Source organism: Clavelina lepadiformis, chromosome 6, assembly GCF_947623445.1.
Source record: "Clavelina lepadiformis chromosome 6, kaClaLepa1.1, whole genome shotgun sequence".
Lineage (NCBI taxonomy): Eukaryota > Metazoa > Chordata > Ascidiacea > Aplousobranchia > Clavelinidae > Clavelina > Clavelina lepadiformis.
The window spans coordinates 13,599,014-13,626,887 of NC_135245.1; the positions used below are offsets into that span (position 1 = coordinate 13,599,014).

Below are 27,874 nucleotides of genomic sequence, written 5' to 3' on the forward strand. Positions count from 1 at the left end.
CCAATATTTCACCGGAAAAAATTGTACGTTCGAAGTCATTTTTCACAGTTTTTTGTTAACCTAACTTAAATACTATAACATAGTAACCTAAACCTAATCTAAATCGAGCTCTAATAAAACCTTAAAAAGCTATGATCAACTTTTTGCATCCTATTCTCCTAACCTAACCGCCTATCTTTAACAATAGGCTGCTTGACTTACATACGGCGGAATAGTCACTAAGCGAATCACTATTATTGAATTATACACTATACAGAAACCACATTCATGTCTTTATATACTGTACTTCACATTATTCTTTCAACAATCTCGACGGCGCTTTGGGCAATTGAACTTCAAAACAACTAAATAAAAAATACACTTTATAAAACAAAACTTCTTGGTTTATCTTCGTTTCAACCATGTCACTGCGACGAAACGACTCGAGGCCAACTTTCCCTGAAAAAAGTTTGACCCAGTAAGTGCACAGTTGATTACTTATTTATGTTGCTTGCAATAAAAGCAACAGTCGCATATGGCTCGAGTCACTTTTTTCAAAGACTCGAATTGGCTCGAGTCACTTTCTAAGAAAGTACAATAACTTTACTTCGCTCGAGTCATTATTTGAAATGACTCGACTTGATTACAATCGGATCTTTGCTATTACGTTTCAGCTTTATAGTAAAACGAATCTCTATTACTTGGTCGAAAGTAAAACTTTAAATGATTTTATTTGTCTATGAATGCATACGGTGCAGCCGGTTTGGTGACACTTAATCACGCGACGCTTAATCACCGACACATAATCACTAGGACATTTAATCACGCGACACTTAATCACGCGACACATAATCACTAGGACACATAATCACTAGGACATTTAATCACGCGACACATAATCACTAGGACATTTAATCACGCGACATTTAATCACACATTTTCAATGTTTATTTACATTTACAATTTACAGCAATGTTATGCATGGGAAATGTAAGCAACTGCACGAAGATAGACTAAAATCTCGCTTGACAGATAACGGTCAAGTGTGTTTTGCACGCGCAGTTTCAGTGCCTTGTACCGCATTGGAATAGAAGGTTGAGTACCAGCAATTCCTTGCAGAAACGTTGCACGTTGCACGTTGTGACAATAGAATAATGTTAGATATTAATATTACATAGGTTATACGTAGCAATGCAAAATGACATGTTATTTCCTGATTGGCTAATGTGTTTGTATAAAAACTAAGGTTTGGTTAAAATCTCCCCTTCTTGTCTCTACACATAATATCAGTTTTACCTTCTGGACTGTTCATTACTGAATTGGAGTTATAGTTTTGTTTAAATGTGAAAAGATGATGAAAATGTTTCTAATGTGATACAACTTATTTCGGACAATATAACAATTAGACTTTATGAAGCTGGTGTTGATTTAAAGAAACATTATAGAGAAAGCCGGCGCAACGGAGTCAAAGACAATTGTCGGGGAGTTCTAAAAGAAAGACTAATAGCCTTTGGCTTTAGGCCAACCTTAAAAGCAATCCACATCGCCATTTCCACAGAGAGATGCACACGAGCTTGAATTACTGAATTTTCCTCACGCTTTTCCGACATCCAAGTGATTATGTGTCGCGTGATTAAATGTCGCGTGATTAAGTATCCAAGTCGCGTGATTAAATGTCCTAGTGATTATGTGTCGCGTGATTAAATGTCCTAGTGATTATGTGTCGCGTGATTAAGTGTCCTAGTGATTATGTGTCGGTGATTAAGCGTCGCGTGATTAAGTGTCGCGTGATTAAGTGTCGGTACACCGGTGCAGCCAATTTAAACAAATTTTATAATAATCCTAAACGTTTCTGTTATCAGAAATGGTATTTTTACTTTTTGTTTGGCTTATAGTTTCGAATATTAATTGGCTCGACTTGACTGAAGTTTTATTTACCAAATGACTCGACTTGGCTCAAGTCATTTCTACTAAAAGAGTAGACTTTACTTGTCTATTAAAAAGTAAATGACTTGAACAACTTGCGGCTCGAGTTTGATGACTTGGTCACGACTCTGATAATAACAAACGTATTTATATACTAACGTAGCTATAACAACGGTTGTATGATTGTTCAATAAGCAAATCAATACTAGTTTTGGTATAAGAAGCAATAAACAGTTTAATAATGTATTTTTTTATCAACCAGGCTATCGCTGCAATCAGTTATTATTTTTATCATAACATCATCAGTACGACAACCACTTTCCAATTTATACAATCGATTAAAATATGTGGATCGTCGATATTTACGATATTTACATTGCAAACGACTTTGAACATTGATGAATACTACGTCTAAGTAACATGCATGCAGTCTCCTAAAACAGTCTTAAAAGGAATTGTTACCTCATCATGTGCTTTTTCTTTGTTTCACGAGCTAGTACTTTTTCTTTATGCCACGGAAAACAATATCGAGTTCCCAAAATTAAGACCACGAAAAGGCCGATTGCACACAGCACAACAAGGGCTGTTATCCATGCAAAAACCAGAGGTGGCATTACCATCATCTGTTCTGTAACTGTTGACGCTGCTGGTAGAAAATAGGTAACAATTACATATTTATGAACGTTACATTGTACAACGGTGTGTTATCTTATTTTGCAGTTTGAAAAATAACGCATAGAAGGCAATAAAACTTTTGGCAGCTTATACTGCTCAACTATTTTTAATGATTAATTATTTAATCAATTCTTTAATTACGTCGAGCCCAGTACCGTGAGTTGTTATTATCAAGCTGGGGGCATCGTCCTTTGTTTCACGTCTTTCTATGACAGTTTCTTCAGCAAATATGTACAAACCACTTTGAACACAATTAAAGATGAATCCAATTATTTTACTCAGAGATTTTAACGTTAACCCAGGACATTGCAATTGAGAAGAGAAAAACAGGCTATTTAAATCAACATCGATATGTTGTTTGAGTGAGATGAATTTCCGCAAAAACCGCTTATGTAGGTTTAAGATGGACATGCTTAATCCATTTTGTTTGAACTTTGTTTCTAAACTTGCGCAGCTTTCCTCTTCCAAATTTAAATTACATGACAATTGCAGCAGAAATGCGAGATCATCATCTTCAAATAAAAAGGAAACGGAGAGAATAAGGTCAATGAATGCAATCTGATCTTTCCGTGACAAACTTGAAGTCTTCAGGAATTTCAAAAGCTGTATAAACATGCATAAAATGAAACAAGCACGTTTTCCGCCCTTTTTCCACGAGGCTGCGTGCGAAATTAATAGTTATTCTCTCAATCTTAATCTTGTCTTAATATACTTCAAGTATAGATAAATGTTTTTACGTTTATTTCGCATATCCAATTTAAGACTTACCCAATTTTTAAGTAACTCATCAATGCCTTCCATGTATTCAACATAAAGTGGAGCCGTGGTTGAAGCGATTTCGGTAAAAATGGGTCTGGCTAAAAAAGCAAAGTTTAACCTACAAGTATCAATACAACTAAATAAATGTTTGAAAAGAAAAGTTGTATAAGTTCGAGCCTAAAGAATAAAAAGATAAGCATTGCTCGTTAATTAATGTACATGCATAGCATTTTAGCAGTACACAGTTTACTGTAAATATCTACGTAAAAACCTTGGTTCATTTAGTAATTATAACTTGTACTTTCCGAAATGTCACTAAAATGAAATAACGGGTTTCATCAAATCGTCTGCGCTCACTATGAGCACACTAAAATATATCTCATGTTTCTAATTATGTAGTAGTCTTTAATAAAGCATATATAAGGATCCTTAGAACTTTATATAAGGGAAGTTTTGCGAGTTGAATCGCAATTGTTGCTTTTATTTTCAATGGAAAAATACAGTTGTAATATTCAAAAGCAAATGCACCTGTCTATCCATCTGTTTCCTCTGTGACTGAAAGTGGTGGTAGGTATTAACATTTCGTTAATGTCACTAATCTTGGTGTAGCCTACTATTCAATTGTATAGGTATTTTCAAAATATTTTTGTGACAAATATATTTTAGCAGTTTGCCATGAAATGCCTTTCAGAAAACCGTCAAAATATTTAAACATTTTCAGATATTCTGACATTTACCCTCCTAAATACTATTTTGTACTTACACTAGCGTAATTTGGGAGAGGGAATTGGGCCATACTCCCTCACGAACCTAAGGTTTTTAAAACATAGACTTTTTACGTTTTCAGTCATTTTCGTTTTACGGCGTTTCAAAATCGATGTATACGGCCTTACAAGTTGTACACGGCGTCAAAAGTGAAAACTAAAACTTGGCTGCTGTGTTGTCCATATAGATATGAAAATATATTTCGTTTAAGGCGTTTTAAAGAGTTATTTGTGGAGCAAAAACACAAAATTTTTGCGCTGCTCGCATTTTGGGCAGGGTAGACAAGGTCGGGAATTTTAAAACCAACATTCAAAGGGCTTCGACTCCACTCAACACAGACTTAAATATGCCACTGCATGCTAACTATACATGGTTTTACTTGCTAACGCAATATTACAGTGATGGCTGTCGGTATTTTAATATTTTCAGGCCGACCCTGTTATTTTAAATACAGGCTAGTTGAGCAATTCTTTGTCGATTGAACAATAACAACTGCTGGCTAGTCTTAGTGGACCTACAAAAAGTTGTTGGAGTTTATAAAGTTAAACTTGGCACATATGCGCTTAAATTATACTTTCATTAATGAAAAAGCCCCCACCAATATCGGGCCCCAGGACACTCAACCATGTAAATCCGACATTGTTCTTTGGATTATTACACTGGAGAACCACAGTCATCAAATATTGTTTTTTTGATTGTGACTTCGTCATGACTGCCGTATCTGTAGGAGGCCAAGTTTGCGGTTACAAAAAATCAATTCACCAGTATATTTATTGGCAACTACCCTTTCATTTAAGGCCAACTTGTTTTTAAACTTGCCTCTCACTTTAAAGCTTAAGTTGCAGGAGTTAGCTGAAAAGTATAAAGTAAGCACCAGACTTATATACTTGATACTAGAAAAATTTTTACATTATAGGAGTTAATATTGAGGAATATTTGTATGTTTTACCAACAGAGGTGGCAAGTTCCCGCGTTGAAATGGAATTCCTGATTGCTGTAGATGTGACCTTTTCTGTCGTTTGGGTTTGACGTGTTGTTGCTTGAGTTGTAACTGTTGTTATTGCTCCCAATGGCTCTGTGGTACTAGTGGGCATCACGTTACTTGTAGTTTTATGTGTTGGCCTGACAAATTTTGGTAGTGCTGTTGGCGTTAGTACCTGTGAAGTTATATGAATTTTTTTTCGAGGAACCTTGTTTTACTGTAGTGTATGGTTTCCAAAATTTCTTACTTACGGTGGTGGTTACACGTTCACTGAACAATGCTTCACAGTCGGCATAATTCTGCATCAATCGATACCTATGTAGACATGTACAATAAAATGGTTTTCCCGTTCTGTTGTCGCTACAAATTTGCTGACAGTGATCACGTGCATATTCGTCGCATTCATTTATTTCTAAATATAAAGCACATAAAAGAGCTATTTTGGCAAAATCACATCTGCTGACAAAACCTTAATTTGTTTATTATTTACGCTATACCTATATTTCGTCCTGTACAAAAGATCAATAGGCATAGGCCTACTCTGGACAATAAAAAATATACAAATAATTTATAAAGTTACAAAACCTTATAGTCAAAACAATATGCAGTAATCAAAGCTACTAAAGTTATTAATTTCTGTAATATTGGTCCTTTCCTTATAAGCTTACGTTTATTTTACTGTACCTTTGCAATTCTTATTGTCTTTTTGCAATTTATATCCGGGCTCACAACTGCATCTAAAGCTTCCCACAGTATTGTGACATCTTCTCTGGCAACCACCATTGTCATGTAAGCATTCATTTCTATCAACACATCCGCCATCCTTTGCAAGAACATGGTCACATTATAATAACAACATCACCTTGTTAAGGACGCCTTTTTGCAGTTTTAGTCGCTAGAGGGCAGGGTAAAGCATGTTTGCATTATATTAACACTTCAAGAGTAAAATCTTGGCTCCTGGCGGGACTCGAACCCGCAATCTCCGGTTTAGGAGACCGGCGCCTTCTCCTTTAGGCCACAGGAGCACATTTACCCTCTGCTGCAAAAATCTATACTTATATTGGCAAGACCCATCGCAGAAAATGCATAATTCATGGTCAATTTTCGAAGTAATCAATACATTACAAGCCCTCGCAAACGACTGCTCCTATCATCTCTTTCTCTCTCTTTACTTTATCTTTACAATAGAGTTTCCAATTCAGGGCAAAATTTGAAAACTCGAGTTTCGGGTACCGACTGAGAGAAAAAGGGTAGCCTCTTTTTCGGGGGAGGGAGTTAAAAATGCAATTGCATGTCACCATGCCGAATGCATGCAAGTTTGTCCTATAATAAACGCAACTTTACTTTGGTATTAGTAAAGGGTGTTTTTGCGCAACTGGAAATATTTCCAATGAGCACTTGCATTTCTTACGTAATTTCAGCAAAATGTAAAGCGGTTGCGGAAACTATCTCAGTCATTTTGGCAAACAAACAAACAAAATTGGTTGCTTTTTAATTTGGATTGGTTATTAACACATTTAAGCTTATACACGTTTTGCAAAACGTCAAAATGTCCTTCACTTTTACATAGCAGGTTCGCTAAAGAACTCACTCTGAGCACTGAATGACCTACAACTGCGTTCAACGAGTCGCGTTTGTTTTCTTTCTCCAGCTCTTTCTTCCTTTTGAGTTCGTTTGTCTTTTTGAACTTATGAAATACCCTGTGCGTCCTACGCATTGCATTAAGTTGAAAACCAAAAAAAAGTTCCAATGACAAAAGCGAGTTAACAAATTTGCCTATGTATACAATTAATTGCAAAATTCAGACTAAACAGGAGTTTAACTATTCTTTTGAAGTCTGATTTTAATCCGACGGTTACCTTACCTTATACTCTCTCTCTCGTTTCGAAACCAATTTCATCCTTGTTGACCCTCTTGATCGAGAGGGCGTTGGTGTGGCAAGCACGACTTGGTTTGCGAGTCTTTGATCAGGCATTCTAGTGACATGACGAAACCATTGTTGCTGGGACATCTCAATTCGAAGAAGCAGGGGCTCAACATTTAGAGATTTACGGATTTCTGTGCTACGCATTTGATCTAGTAGCCTTACACCATAAACCTTCTCAAAATTCCCATTTCTGAACCCTGCATCCGTGAGCGCACTTTTTCAGTCATTATTCAAGATGCATGACCATGATTGAGCATTGGATGAAAGACTGAATTAAAAATTGAAAGTTTTGCGGTTTTTGGAATCCTCTCACTTCATGACAGTCAAATGTTGAGGTTCACGCGTGACTGCACTTGCTTTATCAATTCGGGTGTCTAATTCAGTGATCTGCTTTCCATCACTCGTGAATTATGCTCCCAGATACTTAAACTTCTCAACCTGTTTGCTTGTGTTTCTCCGCACTCGTCCAATGAGCACTGATCAGGCTTTTTGAGAGGCAGAGTTCTTCAGCTTTTTATGCTTATTTTCATCCCGGATTCATTATGCAAACTGTTGCAAGACGATCGAGTACATGTTAAAGATCAGGTTCAAAATAAGCCAAAAGAACTATAGATCATCTGCAAACAGCAAACGACTACTGCTTCCAACCATGACACACTCTTCGCCAAGGCTATGCCTGTCTTTCCGGTTTATGTAAACTATGAAAAGGAGAGGTTACAGCACACACCCCTGGAGTGTGTGTTCAACATCCACAGTAAAAGGTTTGGACTTAACACTATTCAAACGGACATAAACTTTATAGGGCAATTGTACGTTGGTTTAATTGCTATTTAATGGCTACCATTAATACCGTACTCTTGCATAACTCCCCAGAGCTTATCTCGAGGAATTCGATCATACGTTTTTTCCAGATTAACGACCGTAGACATTTTTTTGCAAATTCACAAGAATTTTCGAAAATTTGTTTAAGAGTGAAACTTTGTTCCGTTCTGCTTCCACCGGGACGAAAACCACACTGCGTGTCCCCAGGATGTGACTCAACTATTTCACAGCATCGTTTTCCAAGAACTGTGGCATACGCCTTACCAGGTAGACTAAGCAGAGAAATGCACCGAAAATTAGAACACTCCTGGTTACTCTTCTTTTGTATCAGGATAATAACACCAATAGGCCAATATCTTGGTGTTTAACTTGAACGTCAAGCCACTTTACATACTCGGGGCAGTCAGAGGATTCCTCCTCGATCCATAGCCTTCAATGTTACTTTGGTCCGTTTTACTTTCTGTGTAGCAGCTTTTCACGTCTCAGTATACCGAGTTCGTAAAGCAGACGAAGACCTGTCATGAAGCCAGGCTTTGTAGACCGCCTTCTTTGCTCGAATAGCTTCTTAAGTCCCTTGGTTCCACCATTGGGTTCTTTTATCACTATCACTTCACGCCACACCAAGTCGTTTCCGCCCGCTAGCACCCTGGTAGCAGATGCTAGGGCGGCAGATTTAACAGCTTTCATTCCATCTCAATGTCCTCCGTGCATTTTCAAAGTTCTTTGGCTGACATGTTGCCAGCAAAAGTTTTTCGTACATCCTTACCTGCTAAAGCCTCCAACTTGATTCTATAAGATCTTGGGTCTGCAAAAGTTTCCAAGACATGCAGGTTGCAGACAACCAGGTGGTGATCGGTGGATAGCTCAACTCCCCGTTTAAGTCGAACGTCCACCACAGAAGAAAAAAAAGTTGACTGAAACGATACAAAAATCTATCAACTACCGCTGTTGTACACTCTCCCTGAACCAGATATACTTTTGCACATCACTGTGTTGGAAAAAGGTGTTCGTGATGCTAAGACTGTTATTACAACATAACAGTAAGAGACACCAGCTTCCATTTTCGTTAAGGTTTGCATCACCATGCTACCCAATGCACGCAAGATCATCAGTTCCAACATGTGCATTGAAATCTACCAATAGAAGTGTGGATGCATTGGGAGCGACCCTCTGCAGTAAAGCCTCCACTTCATCAACAAACATACTATGACTTTGAATTCGGGCATAAAACCTGTATAAAAACAGGCTTTTTCTCTCTAAATTTACCTTCAACATGGACAATCGACCTTCTATAGGAATTCATTCATCCGCACAATCTGCCAGTCGGAGACTTGGAAGTATCCCAACACTCCCTTGCTGGGCAGAGAATGTTGGATTGTCGTTAGAGTAAAAGAGTTTCCACCCATTAACGAAATGAACAGTTCTGCGGCCACGGCGCTTTGTTGAATAAATCTCTGCAATATAAAAGCGATTTCGTTTGGCTTCTTTAAGTACTTCCTGCTCCTTTCCTGTCAGAGAAAGAGCATTCCAGTTTCCAACTGTTTTCCTTTGATAGATTCTTGAGCAAATATGCGTAGGATCTCCAAGAGTTACAGTACTCTGCGCTATCCCCAGTCGCCTCCCCAAGCACGTAGCGGACGCATTTCAAGGCTTTCCGTCCGGGCGGCTTGTGGGGGAGAATGTTGCTTACATTTCGAACAAGCCTTTGCCTAAAACTCGAACGCGTTCCTTATTAACCCGCGCGACGAACGAGGCGATATGTTTGACTTTCTTGTGCGTATTCATTTTTTTTGTGTTGGTCACTTTTAATCTGGCGTCTTGCTTTCGGCTTGACCTGGTATGGGTTTGGAAACAAAGTTTCCTCCAGTGTAGCTCGGAAATTGATCGAGGCGCTCAAACTTCTTTGCCACGAGCCCACGACCAGAGAGAAGTTCACAGAGGAGCTTATGTTTTACTTCTCGGCTTATCTCGCAAAAACAATACATATGAAACATGTGTATTTTTGATCTATAACACTATTAAAAGTCGAACTAAGCATTTACAGCCAAACCAAAGTATAGCTGGCAATCATTATTATTTATATTCTATCACTTTGTAAATAAAAAAAATGTTTTCAAAACGTTAAACAAAGCAATGGGCTTTTCCCTATACATCGTCTTGCTATTTTTTGCAGTCACAAACTGCCGCAAGTTTAAACTCACCATAATTTTCTACATTTTGAAATTTTCAAGTAAAAATAGCCAAGAAAATCAGTTTTTTGTTTGGGAAAACTGGGAATGAAAACACTACTTTGCAGTATCATATAGAACAGAGGTCGGCAACCTTTAGCATTAAAAGAGCCAATGTTCCCAAGTTTATTTAAATTAAGACCTTTTCGGAGCCATAACATGTAACTGTCGAGTTGGCCACTAAAACAAAAGGTAATTATAGCCTACACTTCATGCAGAATTTCTTAAAATTTTTGCTTTGTACATGCGAATATTCTGCAATTTCAACAAACAAAACCCGACTATTAAACACAACACTTTCAAATAATCATTTATTCCACCCAGCTAATGCGATATTTGCTTCTGAATTTCACTGCACAGCACATCTACATTAGCTTGATAAGATGACACTTTGAGTTTCATCTGGGACTGCAAGCTCTCATCTGTTAGGCGTGAGCGTTGTTCATTTTTTAAGTAATAAGTAAGTAAGTAAGTATAAGTCACGGGAGCCAGAGCAGAGGGCTGAAAGAGCCGCATGCGGCTCCGGAGCCGCAGGTTGCCGACCTCTGATATAGAACATAGGCTCTGTATCCACTTCTCATTAGCTTACCAATCCATTATTTGTCATGCTTTTTTGTTAACAAAAAATATTGCAAAATTAAAATTATGCATAAAAAAGAAAGAAAAATAAACATACTTTTCACGTGGCGTGAGATATAACGTATAATGGCTATAAACAAGTTGCTTGCGTGGAACATTGGAAAAACACCTTTATATTAATACTTGTATAATCGATGGTTTTGTAATGTCATATACCTTCATTGTAAATCCGACATTGCACGAACATCGATACGATCCCGGAGTATTTTCACATTTTCCGTGTTTCTTATCGCAACTATGGTTTCCATCACATTCATTGATATCTGAAAAAACTGACATATGAAGCACCCAACTGACGTAATTAAACCACATCATAAATCTAAACACAAAGATTTGTTTTGAATAAAGCAAAATGGTTAAAATATTTAAAGCAATTCAAAGGATTTACTTTAACCTTTTCGGTGGAATAAATAAGTTTTCATGAAAGAAACAAACGTAAAAGGTTCGAATTCCTTAATACATTTCACCTTTCTCTTTCAGCTTTTCAATAATTCAAGCAAATTAACAAAACGTTTAACTTACCTTTACATGTTGTATTCGAATTGATTTTTGTACGAAAACCTTTGTTACATATGCACGAATATCGGCCAGGTTCGTGAACACATTTTGCTTCCTGACATTTATGGCCGCCTTGGGTAAAAGATTTCTTCAAACATGGATTTTCATAAAAGCACGTTTCGCCGTTTCCAGACGTGAACACAGACGGGCACTTTCCACAGCGGTAATCTTTAGAAATACGCTGTTTACCATCATCCAAAGAATTAAAATTGCTTTTACAGTCCACTCCAGAAAAGCAAGGGTTTTCCCTGCAAGAACGTTTATAGAAATAAATAATAAACGGCAAGAGTAGGTATATAATTAAATAACAATGCCAATTACAACTGTACAAAAAAACGTACGACATAATAATATTAATAACAAAAATGATATGCTCGCTGTTGCGGCCGCTAGAGTGAAAGTTACAATACTCGAAATGCGCCAACAACTTGCGGACAACAGCTTCAAATTCGGCAACAACTTCAAAAAACTTGCGGACCCAATTACGATTCTCTATTTCCCTCTAATCATCGTGGTGAACGGACATGCTTTTACCGCTGCTCTACCGTTAGTAAGGTTTCAGTTTGAATTGCTGCAAGTAGCGCTGAAGTTGCATACAGCTGCAATCCTAGTATCGTGTTTATTTCTTTTCTGTGAAGCGCCTTTGGGTGGTTTTTAATCGGGTATTGAGCGCTATAGAAAAGCTTATATTATTATTAACAACAACTGCGATTGAAAGTTCAGTAGACCATCTCAGAACTTGACAACGCTGCCAAAAAATTAAGCTATTGAATATGACCGGCTGTAACAGGACCACTTGTTTAGGAAGTACTGACTGTGGGCGAGCAGCCCATTTAAACTGGAGTAGAAGATTTAAACTGCATAAAGTTGCAGACCAACTTATATTCTTTAGAAACGGCGGCGAATATACACGATTTTGATAGCTAAACGAGATCGGGGAAAAGTGCGGCCAGATGCTGACGATCGATTTTCATCATCAGCCTGATTGTTTTGTTAAAGCTGAACGAGGTGTAATAGCATCATAGTATATACTATATAGTGATTCACGGTGTCGGTGGTATATGTGAGCGATCTGTCTAGAATTGTTCTAAAATGTTTAGGGCAGAGCGAAATTGCACAGGCGTCATGTTGATAGAAGCTTTCTAGCTCACGTTTTGCATTCTTGTTGTTAAGATGAAAAGCCACCGACTCCGTTTCAGTTTTGTTGAGTTTCTATCTCCATTTCTGGAGGTATGCTGATAAAGTGTAGTCTTGTCCAAGAAAAGTACTAGGCTACTTTCAATTGTTTCTCCTTTATGTTCCGAGTACACGATAGGCAGGTCTTGTACATATTCGTACTTGGACGACATCGTGTTCAGCAAGTCATGGGTATAAATATTGAAGAGAAGCGGGCCAGGATAAATCTTGAGGGATCATGGCATGGAATACGGGCCACAGTAAATCTGGAAAGGTTCAACTTGCTGCTGAGGAAACGTTTTTACTATACAGTGCAACAGCTTCTGCACATGCATGAGGATGGTTATTCACAATTCACCCGTGATTGTGGATTTTGTGTATAAAGAAATTAAAGAACATTTAAAACAGTCAATCAATTAAGGAGCTGTCAGACTGCATTACAACAACTTTTTATTGGAAAAAGATGTTTGAAATCGTGATCCTGCTACCAGTTCGAGTCGGCATAAACGGCTTGTCGTGGCGAGAAATAAGGGAAAAGGACTCATGGTGAAGCCAAGAGGCTATAAAACAAACTTTTCGAGTTAAGAAAGCGGCCTACAAAGTCTGACGCGAAAAGCAGCAGTGCAGACTTTTAAATGATGCAAACTTTGGACAAAGTTGCAGTCAGATTATATAAAAGAGCTGGTAACAAATTCCGGCAAACCATTTGCAGGTTGCGAGGTAAACGATCACTTTCGGCAAAGTTTGTCAAAGACCAACTGGATGTCATCCTAATCAAGGAGAAAGATGTTCTTGGCATATGGTTTAAGTTAAGCGATGCAGTGAAATAGTTGAGTAATGGCATAAAAACGCCCAGCGTATAGCTTTCGTTTTGGAGCACAACGGATAATATTTCCGCTCTCAAGCAAGTTTTGGAATGTGCAAAAGAAATTATTTCTGCTCCTTTAAACCCCAAAAAACATATGATCGAGCTCTTCGGGATAAGCTCTATGTATAGGAATACAAGAATACGATGTTTAAGACATCTTACGAGTAGTCGATCACTGCACAACTGCCCTGAACTTTTTGTTCATTTGTACAGTGTTCAGTCAAAACCGTTCACTGTGGATGCACTCTGCCAGTCTCTTCTACACAGTATAGATTATATACATGAATTAAATGGACAACTATGACGAAGGGTTTATCATAGTTGAAAAAAGTACAGTATAGGATCAGTCATATGTTGTTTGCAAATGTTTTAATTCTGCATACTGTATATAGGGTTCTTTCAAAGCTTGTCTTCAACTGACACCTGACACCGCTTTACCATGACTCTTGGAATTAAATCAAGCAAAAACCTCATAAAGCCATGCTCACGGCAAGTGTGCGGAGAAAGATGAAGCTCGAAGATCAGATGTTTGATGAAGATCGAAGTTTAACTATACCTGTGATGACAGCTGAACATAAGATAGGGGCTATAAGAGTACAGTAGCCAGCGGGTTCAAAGAAATTAGAATTTTCGATACAGGATTAAAAAATAAGATACAGGAATAAACAGCTTCTAGCTACATTAAATGCGTACTAGCACTTTAATCCGTAAAACTCTCAACGCTGAGCCCTTCTTCACATTTAAAGATTTCAACTACGATGTCACGTTACCAAAACGTCTTAAGAAGGACTTGTAAAAACAAACAATGCTTGCCACACTAAACTATAAACCAAGGGGTTGACTAAGAAGCGGGTAGTACAACAATATAACTGACCTGATCCGGTCACTACAAAGGATTTTTGGTCAAATTACTAAACGTGGCGAAAACCGCGAACAGTAAAGAAAGCTGCTTCCTACACGAACCCCTCTTGAGAGCGAGAGGAGTGGGATCTGAAGAAAGAGAGAGCGAGAGAAATCTAGTCCACTTTGAGAACGTTTGTCGGTTAATGATCGCCTTTTTAATTTGAATCTTTCTCCTCTTATCTCGGTTCCGTGCGGTTTCTGACAGATTATGACATGTGTAGCAGAAGCTGTGAGAATGAGCTCAGAGCAATTGATTTGAATCGTTGTAATCTCCGATTTTGTACAAGCTCTAACCAAGGCCGGATTTAGGTGTTCCGGGGCCCCGGAGTAGTTTTTTTGGGGGGCCCTTGTGACGTCATTCATCCTGCATATCGGACTGAATTCCCGTCAAAACATAGCCTACTGTACAAGTGTACAGCTTGCAATTTAAACAAAGACTAACAGGTCCTTATATAACATTATATTAAGGCAGGTCTAACTATTCAAATTAAAATCTATTAACTAACTGAATAATTTCTTGATTTTACGTCTAAGCTGAAGTTTACAAAAAAAGAAAATTAAATAAATAAAAGCAACCAGTAACATCTAATATATCAGAATAACATATCAAATAACATAGCTGAGCCAGCAGTTTAACTATGTACTATAGCTTTCCTTTCTCGTTTTCTTTTCTGAGCTCCGTTGTCCTATGTCCTTCAATCTGACGTTGCTTCTAACTTTCTGCAATCAACTTGAAGAGTTTTGTACTGTTTTCAAATATATTGAAAATTGAAACTGCTTGTAGCATGGATTACGCTGAATCACAAACAATTAGTGGCTGTTCACAACATTTTTTTGTTACTATTAGGCTACGGCGGTGTACCGACACTTAATCACGCGACACTTAATCACGCGACGCTTAATCACCGACACATAATCACTAGGACATTTAATCACGCGACACATAATCACTAGGACATTTAATCACGCGACACATAATCACTAGGACATTTAATCACGCGACTTGGATACTTAATCACGCGACATTTAATCACTTGGATGCGACTGCCAAAGGCTTCCTTGGTCTTTCTTTTAGAACTCCCCGACAATTGTTTTGACTCCGTTGCGCCGGCTTTCTCTATAATGTTTCTTTAAATCAACACCAGCTTCATAAAGTCTAATTGTTACATTGTCCGAAAGTATAACCTATGTAATATCTAACATTATTCTACTGTATTGTCACCGAAGCTCTTGACCAAAGTACCATCAAAACGTTACACCGTAAAATACAATGCTACTTGAAACTGTGTCAGAGCGTCGGTTTTGGAACTCTGGAAGAATGCCAATGAATGAATTATTACAATTTACTATCACGACCGCCACATCTCTTTGTATCTATAACGACTAGTCTAGTCTACAGACAATCTCGTACTTAGTACGAGATACTAGTCTACCGCCTTCGCACCAGTTTTATGTCTCGGGCCGGACGATTTCGCAGGCCGGGCCGGATACGGCCCGCGGACCCTAGGTTGCGGACCCTTGGTCTATACTCTATAGCCTGCCGCTGTCTTACCGTTGTAACTCGTGGTTATTTCAATTCAGGGGACATTACTATGACTAGACAGTTAATCACACGACATTTATACAGTGTCTTTGTCTATACTATAGCCTGCCGCTGTCTTGCCGTTGTAAATCGTGATTATTTTAATTTAACGGACATTACTATGACTAATAAAAACGGAACGATTCAGTGGCGTTGCAAACTCTACCAGAAAAGTCGGTGCCAGGCTCGTATAACAACTGAAGGAGACCAAATCATAACTGACGCTGATCCTGAACATAACCACGGCGGCAACAAAGAGTCGGCTTTGGCAAGACAGGCTATCAGTCAAATGAAGGTGAATATGGGTGAACTGTCAGCCAGTACAAGCAACGTCATCGGGTCTGTAAGCAGAGACTTGGAACCAGGTGTACTCATGGCGCTGCCAAAAAAGCAATCTTTGAAGCGGACCTTGCAGAGAAAACGTCGCGATATGCTGACTGCACACTGTACGGCCGCTCTACAGTCTCCGATGGATACTAATTTCACAATACCAGAAACATTCCAGCGCATGATTTTGCACGACTCTGGACCTGAAAACAATCGTCTGATTCTTCTTGGCAGCAGGGATCTGCTAGACGGTTTGGCCAGAGCGAAATTGTGGCTAGCTGATGGAACGTTCAAGGTTGTACCGTCTTTGTTCTTTCAACTGTACACAGTACATTTTGAACTTGTTCCCGGTCTTATTCCTGCAGCAGTTTACTGCCTCGTTCAAAATAAAACGCGAGCAACGTACGATCGCATCCTTGATGCAATTAAAACAATGATCCCCACTGCTGCACCGGAATGCGTTTTGCTCGATTTTGAGACTGCCGCAGTAAGTGCTTTCCGCACAGCATTTCCTACAGCAAATGTTAGGAGTTGTTATTTTCACCTAACGCAAAGCGTCCTGCGCAAAGTTAATGAAATTGGCATGAAGTGTGACTACGAGTCTGATGACGAATTAAGAACAGCTGTTCGGTGTTTACCAGCCTTAGCCATGGTCCCTTCCTCTGACGTAGTCGAGTCATTTCTGATCTTAGCTGATAGCATGCCCGATCACGAGAAGATGCCTGAGCTGCTTTCGTATTTCGAACACACATATATCAGAGGCAGACGACGTCCGGGACGTGGTGAAAATTACGGCTCAGCCATCTTTCCAATCGAAAGTTGGAATCATTACGAAGCCGGGGCAGGTTGCATTGCAAGAACCACAAATGCAGTCGAAGGTTGGCATTTTGGTCTCCAAGTGCTTTTTCAATGCCACCACCCGACATTGTGGACTTTCATACGGGGAATTGAAAAAGACATTCAAATGCAACGTGCAACGTTTCTGCAAGGAATTGCTGGTACTCAACCTTCTATTCCAATGCGGTACAAGGCACTGAAACTGCGCGTGCAAAACACAGTTGACCGTTATCTGTCAAGCGAGATTTTAGTCTATCTTCGTGCAGTTGCTTACATTTCCCATGCATAACATTGCTGTAAATTGTAAATGTAAAAAAATATTGTAAATGTGTGATTAAATGTCGCGTGATTAAATGTCCTAGTGATTATGTGTCGCGTGATTAAATGTCCTAGTGATTATGTGTCGCGTGATAAAATGTCGCGTGATTAAATGTCCTAGTGATTATGTGTCGGTGATTAAGCGTCGCGTGATTAATTGTCGCGTGATTAAGTGTCACCAAACCGGCTACGGCACCCCAAATAGGCCTATTTTAGGCTTGCAATTAACTCCAAATGGTACGATACCGTAGTTACCGTACTACTAGTAGATGATGATAGATCATGCGAGAGTCTCTTTAAGTCTCTTTGTCTTTTAGTGTCTCCTAGTTTGTGAATGATGTTCTTAAACCCGATCACTCGGGAGTAAATTAAGTTTAGTTTATGTGGAGGTTTTCTTTGCCATTACTAAAGTAGTCTGTTGTTCCAAAAAGCTTCGCCCTATGCAACCTTTTAAGTACATTATATAATGCAACTTTCACCTGCATGGCAGAAGTGCTTCATCGCAATTGCTTCCCACATATCCCGCATTACAAACACAATCAAGGTAAGTAGTAAATGGTCCAGTATATTTTGTATGTGGAATGTCTGTAGGGCACCTTCCATTTATAGATGTGCAAGTACATATAAAGATGTCAGGAAAGATTAACGATACGACTGGCCTGTCAGCGGTTTTGTCGATTACAGCCAATATCAAATTTTCTATTAACTTTGCAGAAGGTGATCTGAAGACGAAACTGTTAGATGAAATATCTAATAGACTGTTACATTTCTTAGTTTCATTGTTAAATGCATTTGAATCATTTCACCTTAAAAATAGATTGCCAGGTCGCCTTTTGACAGCACCATTCCAGTTGGCAACTATTGTTTCGCCGTCGATTTGGTTGATGTCGATGTTTACTTGAAAATCTTCTGCAAGCGTTTTTTCAGCAATAATTTTTGCTTTACCATATCCCAGCGAATAATAATCTATAACATATCATAGTTAATAAATACAATGCTTGTAACTTGCATGATCCTATGTGTAACCTGCATTGAAATTAGGGGAATTTAAGCCAAATAAAGAAGACTATTTTTTCTTATATAAGCAAGTGATAAAACTAGTTATCATTAATACAAAGAAAAGTTGTCAGTAGGTAGGTACCGGAGAAAGAAAATTTAAATAATTTGCGATTACTAAGTAGTTTTTGTAGAAAATGAATCGCACATATTCCATTATTTTTGACTGAGTTGGTATGACTCGGAGTCGGAAAATATGAAGTAATAATGTCAAATCAACATGCTTATAATGGCGGGCGTTTGAGTTAAGTGTGAAAGTATATAGAATGGCGGAAACCTGGTAGGCCAGCGCTAACTAATGCGTTTTAAATGAAATATGCTACAACTTTGTAGGCAGACGATTAGATACAAAGTTAAGCACATTTTCAGCTTAAAAATGTCACAAGAGAAAGGGCACGAACTAGTGAAGAAATCACATCATAATTTTCCCCATGTTTGTGATAATCAGCAGCAAAATTGCGTTTTATGAGACCAATTTTAGCAATAATTAATTAACCACTAAATGATACTAAAATTCATTGTACAATATATTTACTCCGCTAACAATTTTTCTTCAAGAGCAATATCGACAGTCCAATAGATAACAAAATTATTAGGCTATATGGCTAAAATAATTTACAACAGTTTGAATGATGTTAGAGTTACAAGAATTTTCTCAATTAAAAAAAAATTAAAGAGCAGTAATTTTTACCTGTTTTGTTTTCGCTTTTATAGTTATCAGATTGATTATGATGAGGGGAAAAATACATCAATTCTGTTGAGTAAAACTCTGGTGAAATGTTTTGTGGTACATCACTGCTCTCTCCTGTCAGATAAGACATTATTATTGATCAAGTTACGGACAATTGCAAGCTAATGACCAACTTTAAAGTTGTGAGCAAAAAATATATAAAATTTGCAGTGGTATATGTAAATCAAGAAGCCTCAGTGGTAATGGAAGAATTGAGAAATGTTTTTGCTAAATATTGACCATGATAGAAAACAGTAAAACAAACAAAAGTACTAAGAAAACTAAATAATATGCAAAGTATGTAAATATTTTGTAAAATTAAATTTTCTTTTCTTCTTTTTTTAGGTTTTTATACAGTATTATAAAAATACACTTTTTTATACCTTGCTTGCTCAAAATACCAGTAGCGTCACCGGACAAAACAGATTTTGGAAGTTGAATCACAAACTCAAGTCCATCTTTAACTAGCATTACTTTGATAAACGCTCCTGTCAAGTATGATCTCAACATATAAATTAAACCTGGTTTATGTAAAGCGTAAAATTTTAGAGCGTAGTAAATTTATTTATAGCCCAAAACCTATTTATGTGTATCCTAGGATCTAGATAATTAATTTGCCGCATAACATATAAAAGAATATATATATAGTCTGGCTTTTTGCGGTCACCTTCCTTTTCCTTGATTTTGAAATTTCTAAAAACTTTATAATAATTAATTTTGGTTGTTTCAGTATATGTATAATGTGGAATGTGCTGAAAGTCGTTCAAAAGCGTAGATTTAGTAAAAAAGCTGTTGGTATATCCCAGGAGTGCCCGAACAGTCGATCACGGTCTACCAGTGATCTGCGGACAGAGCCCAAGTCCACCGCGACGCCATTAGAAAAAATAAAGTTTTTTATGTGTAACAGTTTGTTTTGTGACTTGAGACAACTATATGCCTACCAAATAATCGAGTAAGACTTAAATAACTTGTTTCATTCAATTTTTAATAGTAGTTGTGGACTAGTGTTACATTACGTTACTATTATTACGTTAACGGTGCGACCAACACAACTTTTTATTAGTTACAGTGTCAAACACAAACCTACTTAACCTTAAAATTGAATCATCAACCGATTACTATGTCTTTGGTAAGTAAACAATCCAGTAACCAACCGACTTCCAATGGTGAACCCTGATCAATTTATTCGAATAAAATTTGGTTATTAAAAATGCTAACGAATGACTAACTTACACTTCACCAAAAACGAATCACTTTAACTCTGTTTACAGAACGTTTTCTGTATGTATGTAGTTGAAAGAGGTTAGGTCTGTGATGTGATGTCTACCTGCACCAACAGAGAGATTTAAATTTCCGAAAGAAATTCAATGCAAGGACGTAATGAAGGAAGTGGAGAGGATTTCAGTTTTATTGCTTCTGCGACCATATTGTTTTAATAATAAAATCTATTTACCCGCTAAACCACTAACGCGGTGATTGTATTTTTAAATACGTTAAACGTTTGGTTTTGAGCGCATTTTCATTCGTTCGAATTTTCCGTCCGCGATAAGTTCGCTACATACATTTCATTGTGATACCACAATGTATTTTTCGTTAGGTGGAAGGTTATGTTGGGGAGACTTGAAAACATTTGAAATTAGCAAGAAACACCGGAAATGATGTGTGTGGATTTGCGATGTTCACACTGGATTGGTAGACCGCTGGAGGTTGGATCTACTTAAAAAATAGATCTTGGTTTAATAAAGGTTGGGCACCCCTGGTGTAGCCAATATTTTGCCAAATTAATTCAACGAACCAAGAAAATTTTTTTTAGTTAAGTGCCAAAATGTAATTTCAGGTCGAAGCGCATTATTATAGAATAATATACATACCTTTCCTAGTAGCAACACCAATCCAGTCGGAAGTGAAATATACTTGCTTGGTACTTAATGTTGCATGTTTGCATATGATGCCATCAATAATGCAATTCAAACCATTGTCACTGGCTACAAACTCCAGTGTTAAGTTGTCAGCACTTAGAGAAATCGCTGTTAATTTTTGATCTGCACAAAACCACGATTTTTACATTTATACACGCAACTTTGTGTTTGGCTATATACATGCAAACAAAAACAGTTTGTATGTAAAACCTAATTTTGGAATCAAGGCAATAGTTTTTACTTAATCTGTGCAGTTATTACACTTTATTTCAATGGGTGAAAATAAACGTAAACTTGTAAATACCATTAATTGTTCCAATCATAAGTACTCCTTCGCCGTCTAAAAGTGGATGCTCTCCTGGCTTTTTTATTTGTGTGGTGTTTCCATTAATTGCTGTAAAATGAACTCCGGCTATTCCAGAGGCTGAAGACATAAGCATACATCCTCTAAAAATTTCATAAGGGAAATGTTTTTTTTTGCATATATGGACCTGGTTTACAGATGTGAAATGATATAGCCAAATGTTGTCTTCAGTATATTTAACGCTGGATACCTGTGTAGGGAGGTTCGTATCGCCTTGAGCTGGTTGGCGGGCGTCGCTCCGCAAACAATGAACAGAAGTAATTCGACTGCGTCCGTTGGCAACAAATGTCCTTCATCATTTGATCATTTGCATAGTCAACCACGTACAAACCTGTTCCTCTGGTGATAGCATTTTTACCATTTATTAAGGAAGTCATGTTGTTGAAAGTTTTATAGCAACAATCAAAACTTCCACCTATGACAAAATGAAATGAGTTGTACGGCATCCTGTGAAGAACAACCAAAGTTAAGGCCTAATTTACACAACACAATAGTAATTTCTGCATTACCAAATGTTGTGTAAGTAACTCAACTAGAATTATATCTCACTTAATAACATATTTACCGGTATCGAATTTAAATTTCCATCTGTAGCAAATGACATTAACATTTTCTTCTATTTTAATCCACGTCACGTTTTCTTGCAGCTTCAGGTAACCCAGGCTTGGGGGACACGAACTGACTCTTTCTGCAATTTCGCTTTTAATTTCGGTTTGTTTTTTGTACCATTGATAACATTTTACGCCGGCGGATGACTTGTCGTATCCAGGTGTTAGATCATATGTATACTGGCCAGCTTTTTTCGTTGTGTTGAATTTTGCCTATAACCGAACAATGCGTGGTCAAATAATATACGTATTGGTAATGAGTTTCGGTCGCCATGTAATGTATGAGTTAGATTTGTTTAACCTGATGAATCCTGTAAATGTTGGGCTTAGAATTGTCAATATTCCACAAACCAGACCAGGGATGTTGCCACTTTTTTGGTATTTTTCCTTTCACAACGTAACCAGAAACCGCAGGATATTTCGGAATATCATGAGGAACGTTGAAAACGGGCTTCCATGTCAAGAAACTTTCTTCGTATAGATTGGCTACAACTGTTCGTGTACCATCCGTGGCAAGTAACATTTGAAAGGTCATTTCCTTAAAAAGTAAAATAATTGTTTACAACTCTAACACGCTTAAAAACTTCAGGTAAAGCTGATTTGCCACATTTTACGATGCTAAACACTATACCTCGGAAATACTTTGCCAAGGAGGTTTCATTTTATCCCACGTTATTACAACGACAAAGTTAGGATCGAAATCTTTGAAAGTTTCAGTAATTTGTTTTAAGAAAGAATGATCTCGACTGCTGTTGACTGTTTTATTTACATCGTGCATGTTGTACACGTGATACCAAATCTAATAAAAAATGGTGATAAAACTAATAGCTTAATTAATATATAGTAATAATTTATAGTATTATAAGTGAACAATAATAATTAATCAAATTAAAGTCAATGGTCCATTAAAAATCTCCTTTAACAAATTGAACAATTTCTTTCTTCAAAATAATTCTTTAAAAATTTCTGATTAGTGGCTAGTTTAATCGATTATAGTATATAGATAGATATTATAAGCTCAAAGATTTAGCTCTATTAACAGACTTAATAGCTGCAAGAAACCAAACATGTTACACAAGTTCACACTTCAACTATCTTGAAACTCTTTTCTCGCTTGTTGGTAAATTTGGCGTTCGCTTCAGAGTTTCTTTATAATACTGGTCCATAAACTAATATTTTCCTGGTTGTCCAAAGTGATGTCGCCATATAAGTGCCAGAATAAATTTCAAAGGTTGTTAAAGTGGAAATGACTGTGACATTTCTAATGTCTTGAAACAATTAAATCTACTTCAGGTGCCGATAAATATATTACGTAACCAACCCAAATTTAAAGTTGTAGTACCACTTACTCGACCGTGGCTTGAATTTGTATCTGCCCAAAATATCGCCAGTAACGCACATGTATTGTTCCCATAAGGTATAAAACCTTCGGTGTTGTTTTGTCCAGCAATGATATCAACAGGATTTCTAAATGACGGTTTCCTTTCAGTATCAGTTGCTTGCCTCAAATTTGTTATAACAACTACACCATTTTCGGACACCTATAGAAGATGTATCCTGAACATTGCTTAGGTTATAGTTATCAAATAAAGAAATATTTGTGGCAAGAAATGTTGTAAGCATTTTTTTGAAATACCGGTATTTTATATTTTATTTGCTTACGTATATGCTTTTGCATGTAAAGCGATTGCTTGCACCATCTTCTAAAGCAATTCCTGAAGGAATTTCTAAAATTTCGCTTACCCTTTCACCTGTTCCACGCGAAACTGACTTTACCAATTTATCATTTGCTTCTTTTCCATAACTAATCAAACGAGATTCTAAAACAATGACGTTTTGATTATTGATCTTATATTTAAAGGAAACGTGATCTATAAATCATTGTACTTAAATTACAGTAGTCTCATCGTGTGCAAAGTTATGAATGTGCGGAGTAGAGCACCAAGTTTTAGTAAATAATTTTTGTATGTTTTTTTTTAATATAGCAGTAGTGCATACTTAAGACCACAAATACAAATCTTTTTGAGAGTGTATTTTCAGAGTGTATAATCAGAGAATACATCCATACCTACGCACTCTCCTACGTAGCCTGTCCTATTCTTTGCTCTACTTTGAAATCCTTCTCTGCATTTACACATATATGAGCCTTCCTTGTTGTAACATCGACTATTGATATCGCAGTTGTGACTATTATCTCTGCATTCGTCGATATCTGTCGTCAAACAGAAAAATCACATAAAATGTCACAAGTAGGATTTGTTGTATTTTTTAAATTAAATAGTTTTCAAAATTTTCGACATTGCTAAAACTTGCGAATAGTTTGCACATATCTAAATTGCGTTGCTTCAATTTTTTGGGAAAATCATACCTATGCAACTATTTCCGTCGCCAGTGAAACCTGATTTACACGTGCATGTGTAGCTTCCAAATGTGTTTATGCAAATTGCGTGCATAACATCACAAGAATGCATTCGATTAGAGCATTCGTCGATATCTATTTTCCGTTTAATAAAAATAGAGAACGTAAAAGAGGGTCCACAGTCAATTGCAACATTTCTATGAATGACAAGCTACGCAGATACCTTACCTTCACATCTAATGAAATTGTCATCTTCATCCCATTTTTCTACCACCCCTTCCAAGCAAGTGCATCTGTAGCTCTCTTCGTAAATTGAACAAACTGCTTTATCTGCCTGCTGTCCGCACCGGTCGCTGTCATTTTCACACCAACTGTATGTGCCATTGACACAGTCACGCGGATGACAGGGAGTCGTCTGCTCGAACAAATTTCTGCTTTATTATGAAAAGTAGGCTGCTTTTATTTATAAACGTAACATATTTTTGAAAGAAAATGGACGTATTTTTTGACTAATTTGGTCTAGTTTGTATATATAATATATATTATTATATTTATCGTATAAATGTTATCAGGGTTGTACCAATTAAATGGCAATTAATCGGTAATCGAGATTATCGTTTATTTTCGGTTATTTGCTTTTTTATATCATTTAGTCTGAATAAGTAACTAAATAACAATTTTCACGTCTGCCTGAATCAGGGCGTGTAAAGACACGAAGGCAAATGAAATGAGTTTAATCTAGTAAAATGGTCTGTGGTTGTATACGCTAAACTAAAGGTGATAAAATTTGTCACATGGATATAAAAGTGTCAATTTCTGTTTTACATGAACAATTAATCACAAAAATTTGCACTATATAAATTTTGGAAACGCCATCTGTTAATATAAACAAGTATATTGCTTGTTTATGCTACCAGTTAAAGCTCATACATAGGTCTGTCATATGTCAATTGATTTCTGCGGTAGCAGTATTAGGAAATTGCGTTTTAGACAATTTTTATCACAATTCTGACATACCGTTGTACAGCCTATACTGTAGGATAGAAAACATCCTAATATATATGTATTGACTAATTTAATCGACACCTGCGTAATAAAATATTAATTTTAAGCTTTTATTAAATTTTTGCATTGCAAACCGTAAATGGCATAAGGAATTTCAAGGGATTCCCTTAAATTTAGACCTTTGTATCAATATTTAATATTGATGAAATAAATAATGTATGAATGAAAAGAGAAAAATCAATCTGAAATTTATTTTGGCTTCAGTTTGTTTAACAACTATATGAACCTGCATTGCGGGTCCTATGCACATCTGCCCTTTTGAAGTTGGGGCCGGATTGTTGCACTCTCTACGTTTTATTCTAATTCCTGCATTGCAAGTCGAGGTACAATTACTCCACTCCATCCACGCACCCCAGTTTCCGTTTGCTACATGAAAAAAATAGATACAATCAATATATTTGTGACGATTTCTAAAAAATCAAAAGAAAAGCATATACCAATTTCGCACAAAGATCCATAAAATTTTCCTTGACATTGACAATCAAAGCTCGGATCCAGTTCCACGCAAGTACCGTTGTTTTTGCACGGATCGTGACTATTCCTGCAATTCAAACCGTCTGTGCAAAAAAACATTAACCGCTTAGGTGATGTAGGCTTGTACAAAATTGTTTGCCGTTTAGCTTGAAGTGCTGACAAACGAATTTAAATTAAAGCGCTAATAAATAATGCAAAAAATTGTCGATTTCAAAGTGGTGGCTTGTGCTTGATTTGCGTAAGTGCAACCATGGTCTATATTACACCAGATCAGGTTATGACAGTAATGAAAAGCCTAACTTCGGTTTAATTATTCAATTGGTGTACAACAGCACAAACTAGGCGCTACCTCGGCATATCAGGGGTTCCCCGCTCCATGTTTTGTTTTTTAAGCAATGGCTTGTATTATGGCCTTTCTCTACCTCATACGAAGGTTTGCAAGCGTATGCAACGTAGGTAACACCGGTTTCATCCGTCTCCTTGGTATAGACGGAATGTCTTCCTTGCAAAGGCTTTCCACATGGATGATCATCTTGTGAAAAGAAATTATTAAAAACACCAAACTTTAATAAATATGTAACCTCCAGTTGTAAATTATTCTAGACCAGTAGACAAAGATATAGGTGTGTTTTATTGTAATTTCGTTGTTTTTTAACCACAATAAAATTTTTCATCTTATCAAAATTTCATCTTCAAATTCATCTTATTGTTAATCTTTATCATGACACCTTCCCTATTTAGGTTTTAATAGTGTGTGTTCGTTAAGGGTTGTGGAAAAATGAAAAAACGTCCGGTTCTTGCGAACCCGAACTTTTGAACTAAAAACTCGTGCGAGCCCAAACCTATGACGTCATAATAAAACAAACAAAGAAATATTTTGTAAAGGCAGAAAGGTTTTCATTTATACTCGTATTGTGGGCTTCATCCAAAGCCTATATGTTCTCGATATACTTATTATTTATAGTTGATAGAAATAACAGAAACAATAAATTCACTAAGAGATTTTTTTTGAAGACCATAAACTACTGTATTGTATGTACAGTATAATTTATTTGCGTTTACGTTTTTAATTAAAAAGAACGAAAGCATTGCAGTGACACCGCCTACATATACATCACTTACCATGCACTAATTTTTTGAGTTTAATGATGAGCATAGCGAGAGTACCATGTACCCGGTAGCAAATATAGAAATAAATGGTACTTTTTGTTTTTTGGTCGAAAAAATAAACGTTCTGGTAAAACCAAGCGAAAAGTTCGGGTTCGTCAGAACCCTTAAAAATGGTGACGTTTGTGCCGAACATTCGGGCTTTTGCTTGGGTTCGGCATCCCTGGCACTTTTTCCACTCTATGCATGTTAGACGTTTACATTATCAGTTCCTTCAGTGCAACTCAGACATCTCAGTGCTTAGCTTTCATGTTAGTAAAGTGTTTATAGCTTCCTATTCTAGTTTGTGTATAGTAGAATTTGAATAAGTCGCGAACGCAATAAAATAAACATTTATATGGAAGTATGTTGCCAAGTCGAGAGTGCATGAGTTCCATAGTATCATGAAGTTTAATCTCGCTGCGGAAGACATTGAAGTCCATCCATCCAGCATACTTTGTACCTTACGCTAACCCTGCTTTAACGATGAACTCAAATCAACAGCATGGTGACCGTGACTATATACGCTCACCTACAACTATATCAGTGATTAAAAAGTTTATACCAATAGACATCATGCATAACTTAAACAAATTAAAAAAATTTTTCTTTAGTGATTGACAAATCGTCCGTCCAAAAAGATAGAGGTATGACATAGTAGCTGATAAAACGATAAGCCATAAAGCAAAGACTATATCCTGTTATTGAAAGTTACGGATGCTATTTCGATTTTTTTATTTCTGATTGTACTCACCCCATGTATAACTGGCTTTGCACAAAGATATGGTTGCAATCAAAGCAGATAAAATTCCTGATAATAAAAACAACATTTCTCGCAATCAAATTTTATTTTAAAGCAAACTTAAACTGCAAATTGCAAAC

General features: G+C 37.0%; 1 protein-coding gene and 1 non-coding gene across 2 annotated transcripts; both read right to left on the bottom strand.

Annotated features, from left to right (window-relative positions):
- Window positions 1-266: 266 nt before the first annotated feature.
- On the bottom strand, window positions 267-27,874 carry LOC143463366 (mucin-like protein). Its single transcript, XM_076961834.1, has 31 exons — window positions 27,747-27,874; window positions 26,196-26,378; window positions 26,096-26,101; window positions 25,810-26,001; window positions 25,599-25,738; window positions 24,536-24,722; window positions 24,317-24,442; window positions 24,017-24,160; window positions 23,611-23,819; window positions 23,298-23,489; window positions 22,580-22,747; window positions 22,250-22,486; window positions 21,906-22,161; window positions 21,531-21,755; window positions 21,281-21,400; window positions 20,929-21,099; window positions 20,327-20,384; window positions 19,725-19,846; window positions 19,441-19,578; window positions 19,019-19,132; window positions 18,078-18,237; window positions 17,751-17,993; window positions 11,225-11,508; window positions 10,859-10,965; window positions 5,771-5,909; window positions 5,338-5,498; window positions 5,054-5,261; window positions 3,349-3,437; window positions 2,736-3,183; window positions 2,368-2,551; window positions 267-438 (listed from the first exon to the last, which is right to left on the bottom strand). The coding sequence occupies exons 1-31, from the start codon at window positions 27,820-27,822 to the stop codon at window positions 405-407; spliced, it is 5,121 nt and encodes a 1,706-aa protein (XP_076817949.1). The 5' UTR covers window positions 27,823-27,874; the 3' UTR covers window positions 267-404.
- Window positions 6,039-6,111, bottom strand: Trnar-ccu (transfer RNA arginine (anticodon CCU)). Its single transcript has one exon. It is a non-coding gene; the product is annotated as a tRNA-Arg (tRNA).

Bases quoted from the DNA above. Each gene is read 5' to 3' on its own strand.
- LOC143463366 (XM_076961834.1), bottom strand. From the start codon at position 27,822: ATGTTGTTTTTATTATCAGGAATTTTATCTGCTTTGATTGCAACCATA. The intron at 23,820-24,016 runs GTATGGATGTAT...AATGATTTATAG, and splicing joins CTACGTAGGAGAGTGCGTAG to ATCACGTTTCCTTTAAATAT. The intron at 20,385-20,928 runs GTATGTATATTA...CTGTTGGTGCAG, and splicing joins TGGTGTTGCTACTAGGAAAG to GTAGACATCACATCACAGAC.